Here is an 18105-nt window from a genome sequence, read left to right as displayed (position 1 = left end):
CGATCCTTTTAATGGTAGTGAGAAGGAGAGTAAGAATTGGAAGCTTATTGTAGGAAATGGATGTGTTTTTAAGAAATGTTAGATGTATTTGTTTTTTAACATAAAAACACTTTACATTATTATTTAACTATGACTGCCTTTTTACTTTTTAAACAGAAATTGAAGGCAAATTAAAGATTCATTCATGGATACATTATTGATAATGATGGTAATAAAACTAATGAATAAATCCATCTCTAGATGAAGAAATGCAGTTGTTTAATAAAATAAGTAAGAAGATGTTCAGTTTCACTGGTAGGGAAGGATTAAATAATAATGGTGTACCGTTTTTTATTTACGAGATTGGCAAAAAGGAATGTGATAAGAGCTATGGTTAATGAGGCATGGAAAAATACTTCTAATAAAATTTACATAAACTTATATACATTTATCCAAGCTTATTAAAAGTGACAGGGAAGTCTTATAATTTCCATGAGTATGTGTATATTTTTGATTTAGGATTCCTATCTTTTATAATCTATTCCTGCAGAAATAAGTAAGCGTTTTGTTTAAGGATACTTACATTTTATGTAGGTACAAGGATGTTTACCAAAGCGTTATTTCTAATTGTTTGCTGTAAAAGGGATGACTTGGATCTCGTTTAATGACCTAGAGAGAGCCCATGATACACTTTCTAGTTTTAAAGAGCAAATTGTATTTTCATAGACGTAGCATCATCCCATTTTTATAAAAAGCAAAAATCACCTGTATATACTCCTGTGGGTGTTTTTGTGTGTGTATGTGTGTGAGCTAACGAAAGAAGTGCATGGTTTTTAACCATACAGTCAAATTTGTCAATTTGAGCGGTGGGGCAGCACCGAAGGAAGAGAAGCTTTATGTACTTCATGAACTTCTTCATATACCTCTGTACTATTTGAATTTCAGTAGAAACAGGTGTAACCTTTCTCGTGATCAAAAAAGGTAAAAAGTACAAATCAATAAATGCCTTAGAATTTAGATTTCTAGGTGTCTCAGATTGGTGTTATATCTAGCTATCAGTTCTGACTGTTTCATATTAAAGTAACTGTTTACTTCCAGAATAACTTAATGCAGTTTCCTAAAAATAAAGCATATTTAAGAAAACAAGCTATTTGGACATCTGTTTGTATTTTTTAGTGTACTTAACTTTTTGGATTGCTTTACCCCAAACACTAACTGCTCTTCTTCCTTACATTTAGTTTCTTACAGTTTTAAGCCTTCCCTGGAACCCCTGTAGTGATGATAGGGGCTCTAATGATTGAGTGGAATGTGTTGGATGTTGGAGGCGGGCCTTGGGGTTGGAGTGCGTTACACCTTCCAGGTGCTCATCCGGGTGTTCCTTCTCTTCCAGGTGGACTGTCTGAACCCTGTCAACCACCAGAGACTGTGCGTGCTCTTCAGCAGCTCTTCTGCCCAGTCCAGCAATGCTCCCAGTGCCTGTGTCAGTCCCTGGTAGGATTCCTGCCCAGCACCCTCCCCGACCCTCCCACCCCCTACTGTTGTACTTAAGAACAGAATTCCAGCAACTTCGAAAGTTCAGCCACTAGGATCTGTTTTCTAGTTCATGGCATGCTGCTGGTCATATATAAATTGATGGAACTTTTAAACTTGTGAAATAAATATGAAATTTGTATTTATTCCCAGGTAGAAGTAAATGAGAGTACCTTAAGCAACAGTGAAAAGGATATGAGGGATGGAAGAGAAATTCATAATAAAAAAAGTGAGAAAGTTGATCCATAAGAGCTAGTTTTAAGTGTTTTGATGAGAACATGTGCAAAGTAGGCAGATTTTCTTTAGGTATCGTTTTTTTTATAAAAGCAGCCTTTTACCTTTGAGTTTTAAAAGTACTGTAGAACATAACTGTTGTTTTTGGAGTACTTTCCAAGACAAAATGTATTCCATAGTGTAATTTTGGTCACCAGAAACACTTCTGCCAGTGAGCTCAGGGATTCTTCAGCATCAGTTTGGCTCTAGCAGCTGGCTTGGGGCTGGGCCAGCCCTTAGGAATTTTCTCCGAGAGTTTAGATCAAGGCTTGAATAAGATGTGGGTTTCAACAGGGTATGTATAGCCGAAGTCTCTTATTTGTGGACATTTATAAGTTGGGTGTAAAGTTAGGAACTGGCTCTCCTGGAAGAGTATGAGCTGCTGTTCTTCGTGCTCAGTCACAGTGTGGACTGGAGAGCAGAGATGGGGTCCCATTTTATACTGACAGGGCTTAACGCTTTGTAGAGGAAACTTCTACTTCTTCCTAACTCAAATCAGTTTTACTCATTTAATACTAGAGTTTATGCATCTTGATTAAATAGTTTCATGAGATACTAATAGATTGGGAGTGGATACAGTGTGGTAGTGTGGCTAGTCCAAACCTGTTTTATCAGATGAGATAAAACCTGTTCTTTAACAATAAGAGAATATCAGCTGTTTTAATACTATATTATAAGCACATCTAACAGGTATCAGTGTGTAATCTTGTGAAATGTCTTGCTGGGTGGTAATTCTTAAGAGATGTTTCTAAGAAACAACCCTCTCTTTTAGGATTGTAACAATGGAATTTTATGGGAAAAATGACCTTACATTAGGAATATTTTTAGAGAGATACTGTTTCAGGTAAGAACCAAACTTCTCCTTGTGTTCCATTTATGCTGTTTTAATGCCCAGAAATTCAACCTAAAATATAAACATGAGTTAAAGCATTGTTGTGTGACCTGGATGTTCATGCCACATGTCAGGGTGTACCATACAATGGAGTAATCTGTTTCATATTCAACCCAGGATGTCTTCTCCAAGTCATTATTCACATCTTTGCCCATTTAATTACCCTGTAATCCCTAAGACTTTTTCAGGATGTTTGTATTTACAGTGATTCAAAGAGAAGCTAAGGAACCTCGATTTAAGCTTAGTGCTATCACCTGCCATGTACATGACAAAGAGCAAGTAATTTAATCTGTACCTGCTCCCTTTATAGGGAATAACAAGTTGCACAAATGTTAGGAGTTTTAATAGATAAAATGAGATGATGTTTTAGAAATGCTCGGTGAAGTAGAAGGTGCTTAACAAGTGGAAACTATCCCTGTGATTTGGTTGAAGGCAGATGTTCAGCTGCAGGCTCAGAGCAGGACAAGTGGTACCCTGTGGAGATTGTCCATTGGCCATCCTTACTCTAGAGAGAGATTGCTGCGCTTTCTTGACAGTGGTTCTGATTAGCCAGTATTCACTATACGTGCTTCTTTGTTTTGTGGTTAATGTGAGGACCTTTTTTTTTTTTTTTTTTTTGTCAAAGGCCTTCCTATCAGTGTCCTAGCATGTTCTGTGATACCCCCATGGTGCATCACATTCGACGCTTTGTCCATGGCCAAGGCTGTGTGCAGATAATCCTGAAGGAGTTGGATTCTCCAGTACCTGGATACCAGCATACAATTCTTACCTATTCTTGGTGCAGAATCTGCAAACAGGTAAGTATACCGTGTTGTTGTGATATTTCAAATAAAATAGCACCTATGTCTTTGTTTGTATAGTTCTTTTTGGGGGATGAGGGTGGTGTCAATTAGTTTGGATTTGTTATTGGTCATTGGGCTCTTATTTATTTTACCTCCTAGTGCTGTATGTTCCATTTAATGTTTGTTTCTTGAAGATTTCATTTTAGGATTTATCATCCATTATATAAAACATAAGTACCTTGTCCAATAAAATATATGGAGATTGTATTTTGACAGTTCTCAGTTATGTTTGTTTGCTCATTCAGTAAGCACTGGTATAGCACCACCTAGGTGCCAGGTACTGTACTAGACCCTGGGAATGAGAAAAGAACAAGGTATGGCTCCTCTCATCAGGAGACAGACTTGTAACAATAATTACAGTATGCAAGGGTGTTTGTGCAAGTTTGAGTCTATAGCAACATTTCTGTCTTAAGAGATACAGAGGAAACTATGTTTACTTGATCTCTTTTGGTTTACATATACATTCTTGAGGAAAGGACCATGTATTTTATTTCTTCTGTGTGCTTTTCTAACTCTGGAGGAAATTTTTGTGCCAATATTATGTTTTTTATATACACTTTTTATCCAGATTGTTTGCAGTGAGCAAGCGCCAAATTTAACTTCATTGTTATTTTAATTAGCTTGTTTTAAAGTGTGCTTTTGGAAGCACAAATGGGAATTACATATGAAATAACAGTGCAGTCTGTCAATATCTGTGGTTGAGGAGTGCAAAGTCAAAGGTGGTTCTTTCTGTGCTAGTAAACATACAGCCATGAAATCATTTCTTGTAATGATCGGTGTTTCTTTTTATACTTGGTCTTATAGGCCCTTAGTTCCTGGTAAATAGTTGGCGATATTTTGTTGTGGAATATGTGAATTTCTGTAGATTGACCAGTGAACTAGATGAATAATTAAAATTTGACCTGTATATCTTGCATGCTTGGTATATGCACTTTATTTTAAAACAAAAACTTCCACCTTTGAGCTTATGTTAGAAAGGAAAAGGTAAACAGTTATTGTTACACAGAAATGAAAACCTTCATGTGTCAAAAACATTCCATCTGTGACGAAACATTGATATACTTACCATTAAATTTCTATAAGCCATGATAATAGAAAAATGGGCAAAGGTCATGTTAAAGCACTTTAATACAAATGGCCAGTAGGCATGTGCAAATAAATTTTACTTGTTAGTAGTCAAAGAAGTACAAATAAAATAAGTGGAGTGTTTTTACTTATTTATTTTTAAAGAAGTCACATTTCAGATATTTATAATTCTGGAGATTGGTAGGGAAGTGGGGAAATTGATATTTTCAGATACTGTTGGAGATTGTGTAAACCAGTATACCTGTTTTGGGATACAGTATGGCAAAAAGTGTCAAAGATTGTATAAATGTTCATGTCCTTTGACCTACCAGTTTCCACTTTTATTGATTTATTCCAAGAAAATAATAATGGATATTTATAAGAGTATATATTTGTATGTATACACACATACCCACCCACCCCACACACATACAAGAAGTTCATCAAAATAAAGAAAAATTTGTAGTGTCTTAAATGTATCTCAGTAGGGATTGGTTAAATATGGACATACAATGGGGTACTCTGCAGCCTTTAAAATCAAGTCGTAGAAGAATATTCTGTGTAGGAAAATATTTATGATATGTTGCTAAGTGAAAGAAAAAAAGGTTATGAAACTACTTACATAGAGCTTTTATTTATAAATGTACTAGCTATGCATATGTGGATTCATCATCTATGGAAAGAAAGCAGACAGTGTGTTGGTGGTGGTGGGATTATTGGCGATACAGCGCTCCTCAGCCATCCCTAACTCCACTCACCTCTAAACATTTTCTCTTCCGGTTTTCTGCAGTCAGTATATACTAGATTTGTACTAAAAAAGAAAACACATTGTTTTTTAAAAAAGAGATTTTCAATACGTGATTAGAGATAACAATTTATGCTGACTTTCAGGTAACACCAGTTGTTGCTCTTTCCAATGAGTCCTGGTCCATGTCATTTGCAAAGTACCTTGAACTTAGGTTTTATGGGCACCAGTACACTCGTAGAGCGAATGCTGAGCCATGTGGTCATTCCATCCACCATGATTATCACCAGTATTTCTCCTATAACCAGATGGTGGCATCTTTCAGGTAAGAAGTCCGAGCGACCCTGTGCACGATCACATACTCCTGGGAAGGCGTTACAACATTTCTGCTATTACTAATTTGTGGTGTGTGTTGTTCTCCACCTTCACCTTTTCAAATGCAGAGGGTCATACTCTCTGCAAAAAGCTTTCAGTGTTATTGTTTTATTGACTCCTTTAAGAAATAAGTATTGTTATTACCCTCACTTAGAGAGCTTATAGCTCACAAATAGAGCTAGCAAGGAATGAGTCCTCATAAGAACTAGTAGATTTGCTACTACAAGTGTTGCACTTAACCAATGTTTTTGCTTCTAAGAGTTTGTCAGAATTTTTGCTAAGACATTACTTAGTGTAAGGATAATCAGATATTATAGAGCTAAAATCACTCGTTCAAAGATTGGGTAGTTACACTAGTATTAAATGATTTGAGAAAGCCTTCAGGCTCTTTCTTCAAAATACATCCAGAATCTGGACACATCTCACCACCTCTCCCACTACCACTCTGGACTGAGTCTCTCTTATCTTTCACTGGATCATTGCAGTAACCTTGATCCTTTTCCCTTTGGCCTTGCCCCCTGCAGCCTGTTCTCCACACAGCAGTCAGAGTGATCCTGTTATATGCAGATCAGCTCAGGCCACTCTTCTACTGTAGACCCTTCCATGGGTGTCTGTTTCACCCCGAGTGAAAGCCAGAGTCTGTTGACAAGCCTCTAAGCCCCTACGTGCTCTGGCTGCTTACCTTCTGCTGCTCTGCCCTCGCTCACCGGGCTGCAGCCTCGCTGGCCTCCTGGCTGGGCCTCACTTCTGCCACGTGGGCTCCTACCTGGGAGCCTTGCACTTGCTCTCGCCCCTCTGAGCTGTCTGCTCCCACACATCCGCCTGCTTTTCCTTACTTCCTGTGGATCTTTGTTCAAATTTCTCCTAGCAGTCTTTGCCTCATTTTCCTGCTTTGTTTTCCCCTGTAGCACTTACTGTCTGATGTAAAATGTATTTTAAGTATTTATTTGTTTTTATTTATTGCCCAAATCTTGTTATTCCTGAATCATGAGGGCAAGAATTTTGTCCGTTATTCAGTGCTGTATCCTCAGCACCTAAAATAGCATCTGACACATAATAGGTCCTCAGATATTTGTAATCGAACCCTGTTACCTATTTTAAGCAAGAGCTGTTAATCATGAACCTAGGGCCTAAGTGGGATATAGCATTTAGTAGACAACATAAACTTCAGGTGGGAAAGAAACTCAGGAAAAATCCTTGGGAGCTGAGAAGGTAGTGAATACCAGCGTCTGAGCTAATTGTAGGAAGGAGTCCCTCTCCTCGTTCATAGAGGTTTATATCCCAGTCATTTTTGTTTTTAAAGCACAGAAGGGTGGCCTTGAGGGATAAATGATGACATCACAGTGCGGGGATAAAACAAACAAAATAACATCTATTTAAAACTGAGGAGAATATTTATAATGGTTGATGAAGTTGTCTTCAATATTTTTATGATTGTTTTAAGATGCCATTTTATAGAAACTTCATGATATCTTATACCTCATAGGATTTAGTTGACCATCGTGATACACTTCTACTCAAAATACTAAACTATTTTCCACTTTTCTACTATTACTTGTATTTTCTCTTTCAGTTATTCTCCCATTCGGCTTCTTGAAGTATGTGTTCCGCTTCCCAAAATATTCATTAAACGTCAAGTCCCATTAAAAGTGTCCCTTCTTCAGGATCTGAAGGACTTCTTTCAAAAGTAAGTTTTATATTCTTTGATCATCTTTTTTTGTTTGTTTAGTACTGCCTGCAATCTAAACTATTTTAAATATCAGATTTGTTTATTTAGCTTTCTTTGAAAACAGAAATAACCATATTTTTCTAATTGTATGTTATACATACCTGATGTAAAAAAGCAAAAATGTAGATAGTGCATAAAAGTATTTAAAAAAAAGGTCAAACCCTCTCAGGCATAACAACTATTAAAATTTTGATGTACGTCCTTTCAGGTCTTTTTTGTTCTACAAAATTGAATGTGATTCTTAACTAGAGAAGACATAGTTAAATTTTGTGTGTGACACTTTTGTGAGATTAGAAACTTTGATTACAAACTTTGATTTTCTAAAGTGTTTAGTATTTTTTATGTTTATATTGTTAGAGTTTCACAGGTATATCTTGCTGTCGATGAAAGACTTGCATCTCTGAAAACTGATACATTTAGCAAAACAAGAGAGGAAAAAATGGAAGATATCTTTGCACAAAAAGAGGTAATTCATTTCTCTGACAGGAACCCCAGAGTTGTGAACTCGTTGGAAGTTCCTTTCGAGGGCTTCTTAGATTGCTGGCGTGGTTTCTGTTCCTCTGTAGATGGAGGAAGGCGAGTTCAAGAGTTGGACTGAGAAGATGCAGGCGCGGCTCCTGTCCTCCTCCATGGAGACCCCTCAGCAGCTGCAGTCGGTCTTTGAGTCGCTCATCGCCAAGAAGCAAAGCCTCTGCGAAGTGCTGCAAGCCTGGAATAACAGGTGTGACTTGGCAGCCTGGTATTTCTTTCATATGATTGCAAAATTTGCTCTCCTGTGAGGTTTTTGATATGAGTGTCCTTATTAATTACGGATTTTTCATTTTACTCTCAAGTGGTAGGAATTTTTATTTTTATCACCACTACCACCCCCCATCTCTTTTCATCCTTTAAGGTGTATATGCTAATATTTGAGTAACTTGTGAAGGTTAAAAAACAAAGCTGAGAGTAGCTTTCAGTGCTGCTTCGAATACCTACAATGTGTGTGCTTACTGAGATTAGGTATGCCGTGGAGGGATCATTGTTTTTTAGGCCAGGACTTTGAACTCCACTATTTTGTGTATCTTACACCTTTATTTAAATATTTTATGTTAGGAAATATTTCCCTTTAATGCTTATTTAAAAGTTCAGTTAGATCATCGTAACTTTTTTATTGAACACTTGGATTATGCTAGGCACTAAGTAAGGCACTAGACAGACATTCACTCTTTTATTTCATTTCGAGTCCTCCAATGTATGTATACTGATTCCACGTTACAAAGGAGGAAACTGTGGCTCTAGGAGACTAAAGGATTTGCCCAAGTTACACAGCTGTTAATTCCAGAGCTGGACTTTGAGCCCAGGCCCATTGGTCTTTAACAAGCGTGTTTTTTAATGTTATGTTGTGCTGACTCATAATAACTTGCTATTTTTTAATAACTATAGTCATGTCAGTAACAACTGACTGATTAGAAATAAGACAGAAATTTAGTCTTACTTACGTACAGTTTTTAACATCTGTGACAATTCAAAGAGGAAAATCTAATTATTGTGGTTTCAAAGCTATAAGGAGAAAATTTATAAACATTATTTGGGATATTAGAAACAAAACCGTGTTCTTCTTCACCCCCCAACCCCTTTTCTTTAACTGTAGGTTGCAGGACCTTTTCCAGCAGGAAAAGGGTAGAAAGCGGCCTTCAGTTCCTCCAAGTCCTGGAAGACTGAGACAAGGGGAAGAAAGCAAGGTACTAAAATGCAGTTTTGTCTTGGGGCCTTCACTGATATAAATAAAATAAATTTCTCTTATGACATTCAGAAGTGGTAGTTTGACACATACTCTATTAATAATATGAGAGTTTTTCATTTTGAGGTTATAAGATTTCAAAGTGATGTGACTTGGATTAATTTTTTTATATTAGCCTGAAATAAAATATAATTCATTTGTTTGAAACATTTATCAAAAACTACTGTCTACTGGCATCACTGAGGACAGCATCACAGTGGCAGTGAGTGCAATAAAGGAGAAGTTGTGATGCTAAGGGAGTGGATGATGGAGGGAGGTCTCTCTAGTATGGTGAGCAAATCACAGAACATTCTAAGCAGTGATCTAAGAAATGCCTTTATAATGAAATTGTACACAGGGCTGATAGTCATTTTAAATATATCTTATCTATGGATAATGGGACTTGAGAAAGTCCAGTGGATAATAGAAGATTACTAGGCTTAATGGATAATCATAAGTAGTTCTTAGATGCTTTAAAGGGTCTGGGAGCTGCTGTTCAGAGCAATATTCTCCAAGTGTAGTTCATAGACCCCCAGGGTTCCAAGACCATTTCAAGGGCTTTGCAAGATACCCTTTTTTCAACTATATATCTGTGTGAGGCTGGACTTTCTTTATATACTTCGATCATAATAATATAGTTCAACAGATTAAAAACAGAAGTTAGAGAGAAATTTAAGCTAGGTATTAAAGTATTTGTACAAGTATAAAACATTTCAATGTCACTCTTACCAATTGTTTTTTAGAAAATATTTTAAATTAAAATATGTTATGTATGTTAATATGTGGTGGTTTTATTATTATTTTTAAGTGAATTAGTGCATGTTCTAACATTTTTTTCAGTTTTAGTTCTAATAAGGTAAAAATTAAAAGGTATAATCCACATAAACGAACGCTATTTGTGTCTTAATAATTCTTAAAAGGTTGAAAGAACTGTCCTGAGACCAAAATGTTTAAGATTCACTGGGTTAAAAAATTTTTTTAGTGTTATTTTAATGCTTCCTTAAGAACAAAGTATTTACTCTTCTACAGATAAGTGCAATGGATGCATCTCCACGGAATGTTTCTCCAGGGCTTCAAAATGGAGAAAAAGGTTGGTACTTGAGTCTGGTCATCACTTGTCATTGAATTTAAAGACATTTCTTAGTCTACAAGTTGTTTTTAACTGCTAATTTTGAGAACTTTTTTCTGATGCAATTGTTCACATACTTTTTTTCCTTTCCTGTAGGGCATTTGTAGCACTGTCAGTTTAAGACTATCATAAAGTACATTGCATAAGATAAGTTAGGATGTAGAAATACACAATAGAGAAGTCCGCTTTTAGAGGAAGAACAAAAAGACAAAAGAAAACTGAATTCCTGTTTCGCTTGTTCCAAAGTCAACTCTTAGGTTTCATAGCAAAAATCTTACGGAGTTTAAATAATATTTTTATATCACTAAAATATTTTCTACACTTAAGATATTTTTTTCCTTAGTATTTTATTGAATAACTTGGTGCCATCCTAGAAAATGTGTAAGAAAATTTACTTATCTTTGTAGAGAAAGAACTCAACTCATCATTCTTGAAATTTTTCTTTTATAATTAAGTGAATTTCCCCCCTGAGAATAAGCATGAGTTTTTTTTTCCCCAGTAGTGTCATAATTTCATTCCCTATTAATTTGAATGAACTAATATTTAGGTAGGCATTGTGGTCGAGTGCAAAGATTGGATAGGAGCCGGACTTGGTTGCCAGTCACAGTGCAAGATCTAATTGTGGTCAGGTCATATACCCTGCCTGGATTTTTGTATCCATTTTTAAAATATGCACTAAAATAATCTACATAACTTTTAAGAAGCTAAAATTCTTTGGTGTCTGAAGTAGAAATATGAGTTGGCATTTAAAAAACATTACTATTAGGTAGAAATGGACATAATGTTTTTAAGTGACTCATTTAAGGCTGTGTTTTTCTTTAGAGGACCAGCTTCCTAGCCACCCTCTCCAGTCAGGGGTCCACCAGTTCCCCCCACCTCCAGCTGCCCACTCCTCCCGACACCGCACCTGAGCAGGTGGTGGGAGGGCCCCCCGACCTTGATACTGCCAGCAGTTCCGAAGGTACGGTTCCAGTCACTTTCACTGCACTTCATGTAGAAGAGACAAGCACTCTGAGTGCTTTGACACAATGCTTTCTTATCCCTTAGGATTTAAAATTTTTACGTATTGAAAGTGCTCTTTTAGTTTTAGCTTTTTATTATATCCCTTCTTCAGTTGCATTACTTGACGTGTAAATATTTCAGTAAAATAAAATGTTACTCAGCTTCATCTACTTTCTGGGGATATTACTTCTTAAGTCCCCTAAAGCACATGATTACTGCCTTGTAAGAAAGTAAGAGAAATTGCAGCCATTTCTCCAACAATAAATATTTGTTTCACTCATAGCAAATTTATGCCTTGCTTCTCTCTTGCTTTCTGTTTAAGCAGCAACTACCTAATTGTAGTGTAAACTTTAAAATTGCAGTTAAACTCAGATGTAATAGCCACAGTGCACATAATTGAGTTGAAGTGGCAACATGAACAGCTGTGACTAAGTTCACGCATGCTTGAGCAGTGGTCTCACCATGGCTGCTGCCTGGCCCTGTGATGGTAAGAGTCCATCGACTGCAGGATGATCTCAACTTCGAAGATGTTGAAATGCAAAAAAAAAAAAAAAAGAACCCCTTGGGGTTAGTGCTGTGTATGTTTCTTTATTGCTTCCTGTTTCAACCTATAATAGTCATTATTCCTAGATCAGAAATCTTATACCCTAATTGGTAATTACAGTGTGCATATGTCCATGTTCCATAAAGGAAAAGAAATATAGTTGACACTATATACTTTCTTTAGTTCCTCCTGAATATTAACATGTAAGTAGAATATTTTTCATCCCAGATGTGTTTGATGGTCATTTGCTGGGATCTACAGACAGCCAGGTGAAGGAAAAATCAACCATGAAAGCCATCTTTGCAAATTTGCTTCCAGGAAATAGCTATAACCCTATTCCATTTCCTTTGTAAGTATTATAAAAGCCAGTGGCTGTTTGGTGGTTTTATTTTCACTTTATTAAAAAAATCTCTATAGCACAGGGAACTATATACAGTATCTTGTAATAACCTATAATGGAGCAGAATAAAAAAAAAGAATGAAAACCTTTTTGGATAGATTTACTCTCCATATTTAAATGTGTTTATTTAACTGTATGTATGTATTTCTCAATCCTAAATTATGCTTCATCATAGTAAAAAAATGTCTTTTGGTATAATATAATTTGTAGAACATGTAATCATTGTATAGTAGATGAGTGGATGAAAAAAGCATTAACTAATATTGCTTAATGCTTAAGATTACTGGTTCTGAAAAGAACTACTTATATATGTTTTTTGAAGATAGACTGCTACATCTATTCACCTCATCATCTTAAAAACATATTGATGATTGTATATGAGGATATTACCCAAAAATTTACTGAGACATGGTGCTTTTAATTTTAACAGTGGTAATGAAATATAATGACCCATGTAAGTTTTCATGTGATTTTGTTTGTACTGGGCTCACTCAGAGTAGGAGAAAACAGGCTGGCTGTGAGAGTTTATTTTTCTTCCGCTGGTTGACCTGTTTGGCTGTCAGATGCTGTACTTGTTACAGTGGTACAAGTGTATCCAAAAGGTGGACAGTTGTTAATAAGGATTTTGTTCTCTTGACTTATGTCTTTATTTATTCAGTCAACGTTTAAACTTATCGAGCACCAGCTCTGGTACCCCAGGATATAGAACACGACTAGTAAGGAAAGATCCCTGCTGTCAAGAGCTCACAGTTCTGGGGAGGAGACAGATAGAAACTCACACTATAGTATGTGATGCATTCTGTGACAGCAGACTATAAAAGTTTCCTGTTTTCTATGCTTCAGACTTGAATATCTTGTTGCTTGACTGGGTTTTTGTCCCTCTTGTCTGTGGCCTTTGCACATGGCCTTCACTTTCTTCTTAGTCATTAAGCCCTCTGCATTCTTTCTCAGGAAAACTTTACCAGACCCTTCCCCAAGTTCTCTGCCCCAAACAGATTAGGACTCTTTATTATGTGCTCTCAGGATTTTCTCAGGACACTTGTCACAGAAGGTCATTTAATTTATTTGTAGGATTATGTGTTTCCTTACCTCACTGTACTGTAAACTGTACCATGCCTATTTTTCACCACTGTATTGTTAACAACTTACACGTATTAGATGCTTAGTAATAGTTTTCTTGACATTGTGTTTCTGGCACATTAGGGCAGTAAATGGCTGTTGCTCAAATGAATGAATGCTTCCATAGAGGGTTTAGGATGGAAGTCAGGGAAGCAAGATTTGGGCTGAAATGAAACACCATTGAGTTTTCATGTGGTGATAGGAGAGCAGCTATTGGTCTAGAAGTACATTTCCACAATTTCTAGAAGACTTTTCAAGCTTATAGTAGAACAAAGTGTTTTACACTTCTGCTGTTCATTGTATATGTTTTTTGAGATGAATATGGCCCAAAATCTTGCTGGTGTGAAAAGCTTTGTTTGGAGTGATGAATCCAGAACCATCTGCTTTAAAAAACAATTCTGATAATTTTCAGTTACCTTCAAAAACTTTCTGTTGATATATTCTCCTTGGCTGTTTGTTGGAGTTCTGCATACATTTTGGCTTAATTATATTCCTGTAATTGTGCATTATTTAGTTAACTTAAAATTGTCCTGAGACTTACTTGTAATAGTGCTGTGTGGTGTGTATACGTGATTTTCTGCTAATTTTGTTCTTATTTATGTACTTAAACATTTGAACAGTGATCCAGATAAGCACTACTTAATGTATGAACATGAACGAGTGCCCATTGCAGTCTGCGAGAAGGAGCCCAGCTCTATCATTGCTTTTGCTCTCAGGTATTATTCGTGGGACTTTTCTACCTATGGTTGTATCTTTATATTTTATGTGCATTTGTTAATTGCCATTTTCTTGAGATCTGTCGCATAGAGTAGAACAAAATACAAATAAACACAAAGTATTAAATGTAAGTTAAAAAAATATTCTTTGGGCTTGACAGCTTATTCTCTTTGTATCTGAAAATATACTCTTTACCCAAATAATAACAAGATGACTCTTAAGCAAGCTCCTAATAATTCCATTTTCTAGGCAAGCTATTTGCTAATCCTTGTATTCCCTAGCCATTCTCTGTGTTGTATTGTGTATCCATTGTATCCCTTCCTTTGATTTACTTATTAACATAATACTTGGAACGTATTTGCCTTATGTCATCTGAATATCTTTTTTGTATTCTTCATTCATTTCCTTCCTGCTTCCCACACATAGCAGGTAAAGTTTCCTCACTGAAAGAAATGCTGTTTCTATGCCTCGACCTATTTACATGCCCACAGTTACCATGTGTCTTAAAGAAGGACCCCTCTTTAAAAATATTTATGTATCATGTCTAAAAGGACAAAGTTCTGTAATCTTAATGGTGTCTTGGCAGTGGTAGAAGCTAGTTTAAGTAAAATCTAAGATGTTTAATTAAAAAACATTTTTTTTCCTGTTGGAAGAGATTGAAATTTTATACTTTTTAAAATATTGGTTACAAGTTGTCCATTTATTCAACAAATATTTGAATGTCCGCAATATGTGCTATACTAGGTATTGGATATACAGACATAAACAAGATAGATTTTTAGGCCTCAGCATTTATGGAGTTTAGAGTAACTTACTATTTGGATAGTGAGGAATGATTTTCCTTTAGAAGGTTCCATATGATAAACTTGTAATCTTTGTCTTTTGGTGTTTATGAAGCTAGTATTTGCTTCTCAGTCTATCGCTTAGTCACACCACAATTTAATAGGCAAGAAAGGCAGGAAAGTCAACCAAGTCAAACATATTTTGTAAAACTAAGAAGGAAGTTTTCTAGTTGAGGTCACCTTTTTCTAGTATCTTGGAAAAATGGTACGCCCTAGGATGCTTCTCTTACTCCATAACATCCGATTTACCTAAATGAGAGCTCCCAGACTGCTAGTCCAAAAGTTGGAGTTTTTTAGTCAGTGCAACATAAAAAAAATTTTTTTTCTTGAAGTTCAGTACCTTGAAGTTGAAAAGCATGCTCAAGTTCCTTTCCTCTCCATTATACTCAACCCTGAAATGTCACGCTTTTAAGTTAGCTGTTTAACCCCTGAAGGCATTTGAACTAAATGTGAGTCTGTAGGCCTTCACAGTCATTGTTTAGGATATTAAACCCTAGTTGGTGTGTTCGGTTGTGTTTTGTATTATTTTCTGTGAGGACACAGACCTTCTTCATGAAGCTTCTAACTTGATAACTTTTGTTACTTAACTCAAATGTATTTAATTGTTGACACTTACAATGATTGCGTTTCTATAATACAAAGCTTATTCTAAAGCATATGATTTATTTTAAAAGAAGACCTTAACGTTTAACATATTTCAACCTGTTCTACCCTAAGTTGTAAAGAATACCGAAATGCCTTAGAGGAATTGTCCAAAGCCACTCTGCGGAGCAGTGCTGAAGAAGGGCTTCCACCAAACAGGTGATCCGTGATTAAGTAGCATCTATTTCAGTTGAGCCATGTCAGCATTTTCTAAGTCCTTCTACTTCAGTTTTATTGTAGCTTATTATAAATGTAAAAGTTTCTAGAATATAGTCAATGGCACTCATGTTTTAGCCAATAATAGATAGAACAAAATTCAGGTATAATAGAAAGACCTTAAAAAGCCCCTCAGGATACAGTTTTCTGGTAATTGTCTTAGAGTTTCAGTGTCTATTGCAGATTTAAACTTGAACATTCTAAATTCTCTTTACTGTTTTCACTTTAAAAATAGTGACTTGTGAAATTAGTAAACTACTACTTGACCTTGTAAAGTATTTGTGAATTTTGCTTAATAAAGATCCTAATAGTTAAGAAACAAAACAACCCCCCTCACTGGTTTTTAAGGATGTTCAGTATTTCAGATGTTTTGACACATTATCATAATTGTTGGACTTATGGGTACTAATGTAGCTCTGATGGACTTGAGAAAATTTTAAGAGCCTATACTTTTGTATATTTTTTCATACATTTTCATAGCTTTAACATTTTGTTTTTCTTAAGTCCAGTAGACATTTCAGGACCTTTTCTTCCACGCTGCCCTGTGTTTATATAAATTATGAATCAATGTCTGCCATTGTGGGTGGGGTTAGGAGGGGAGTAGATTAATGGAGGAATGGGAGGACTTGCTATTTTGTGTCTGAATCATATAAAGCCAACTTTTTTTTGTTTTGTTTTTCATTTTAGTACTTTAGACAGCAGACCAAAGAGTAGCAGCCCTATTAGATTACCTGAGATCAGTGGAGGACAGACAAATCGTACAGCAGAAGCAGAACAACAACCAAGTAAGATTACAAATGGAGAAATAGTTACTAGTTTTGTTCATAATTGTGGTTTGAAGAAGAAAACACATTAAATAAGAAATGCCATTTGCCAAGAGTTTACTATTACTTCTGGTCTTTGAAATATAGTATGGATGTCAAATTTTTGTCTATGTTCTTTTATACATATTTTGCTGTCCTTTGATTCTTACCTTAAGTTTATAGAGTTTGAAACTCATAGGTCCTTGCAAAAAGAAGCAGGATCTGCCTTCCTGGCTAGAGCTTTCAGTTTAAAGCACACAAGCTAAGAAATATGAACAGCAACTTTTTGGCTTGTTTGTTTCTGCAATATTGTTGGCACTGCGAAAAGAACTTTTCATGTAACATCTCCTTTAATCCCTCCAATGACCCCATAAGAGTTATTTGACTTATCTCCAGTTTTCAGAGAGCAAGTTCAGACTTTGGTTAAGCGGTTTGCTCAAGGTTACACAGGTACTGGGGAGCTGGCATTTGAACTTGGGTCTCTTTGACCTTGTTGGTTAGGAATATTCCCTCCAAGTAACAGAAGACTCAAGTGACTCTTGGGCCTTAAACAAATGACAGCTTATTTTTCTAAAATAGCAATGTCTGCAGGTGGGCAGTTGTTGGCATTGGTTCAGCTACTCAGTGTTGCCATGACAACATGAGTAGTTTCTCTGTAATTCTCTTAAGTTTCACTCATGGTTAAAAATGTCCCACTTAATGTTTGCATTTGAGGCAGAAGGCAGGGACAAGCTGCAGCTGTGCCCTTTTATTAGGAAACGCCCGTCCTCCTTCATTCTCATTGGTTAGAACTGAGTCTCATGGTCACGCTTTCCTGCAAAGCAGACTGAGAATGTGGTGAGCAGATTGTCCTGGCTGGCTTATACAAATCATGATTCTTTTCCTGGGGCTCTACACATTGCTGCCCCAGGAAAACACAGTGGGAGTTCTGTTAGCAAGGAACAAGGTGGAATTGGATAGTAAGGAGGCCATAATGGTGTCTGCCACCCTAAGTAAGCACTCGATGATTGACAGTTGATGTGGATTTTGTAAACTGTAAATGTACAAGGTTAGACTTATACATACTAATGACATGATGAAGCTCAAAGCTAAGAAGAAAATATAGAGCATGCTTTAGTAATATTTTTGGTCATCCTGTACTAATTTTTTAAAAAGTGCTAAAACTGAAATTGTATATTTTACTGTGTTAAAATATTGAAACACAGATGATATAAATATATTACCTTTAAACCCTTACAGCTTGTTAAACTGTTTTGTGTTAGTTTAATTAACTGTAGTGTAATACTGTAAGAACCCAGCCCTAGCTTAATCTTGTTGCTTAACATATTATGACAGCCTTGGAAAGATATTTTTTAAAGGCTTTCTATATAATTTCTCACATTTTGATATATAGCTAATCTGAGCATTGCTCTTCTTCTAAGTTTCTGATAATAAAAGTGCTTGACTGCCCTGCCCTCAACCCCATAAAACATGTGGAATGATAGTCTATGCAAATGAAAGTA

General features: G+C 36.0%; 1 protein-coding gene across 1 annotated transcript in view; it reads left to right on the top strand.

Moving 5' to 3' along the window:
• PIKFYVE (phosphoinositide kinase, FYVE-type zinc finger containing) overlaps positions 1–18105 on the top strand; it is a 73219-nt gene that overhangs the window by 44818 nt on the left and 10296 nt on the right. The window contains 15 exon segments of the mRNA XM_032479169.1: positions 1370–1470; positions 2555–2626; positions 3300–3471; positions 5473–5651; positions 7275–7388; positions 7788–7896; positions 7997–8151; positions 9061–9151; positions 10219–10279; positions 10866–10942; positions 11141–11279; positions 12093–12213; positions 14004–14099; positions 15660–15743; positions 16488–16585. Of these exon segments, the coding sequence (XP_032335060.1) occupies positions 1370–1470; positions 2555–2626; positions 3300–3471; positions 5473–5651; positions 7275–7388; positions 7788–7896; positions 7997–8151; positions 9061–9151; positions 10219–10279; positions 10866–10942; positions 11141–11279; positions 12093–12213; positions 14004–14099; positions 15660–15743; positions 16488–16585 (1669 nt within the window).

This window comes from Camelus ferus, chromosome 5, assembly GCF_009834535.1.
Source record: "Camelus ferus isolate YT-003-E chromosome 5, BCGSAC_Cfer_1.0, whole genome shotgun sequence".
In the NCBI taxonomy this organism is placed as follows: domain Eukaryota; kingdom Metazoa; phylum Chordata; class Mammalia; order Artiodactyla; family Camelidae; genus Camelus; species Camelus ferus.
This window is presented reverse-complemented; position numbering and strand designations above follow the sequence as displayed.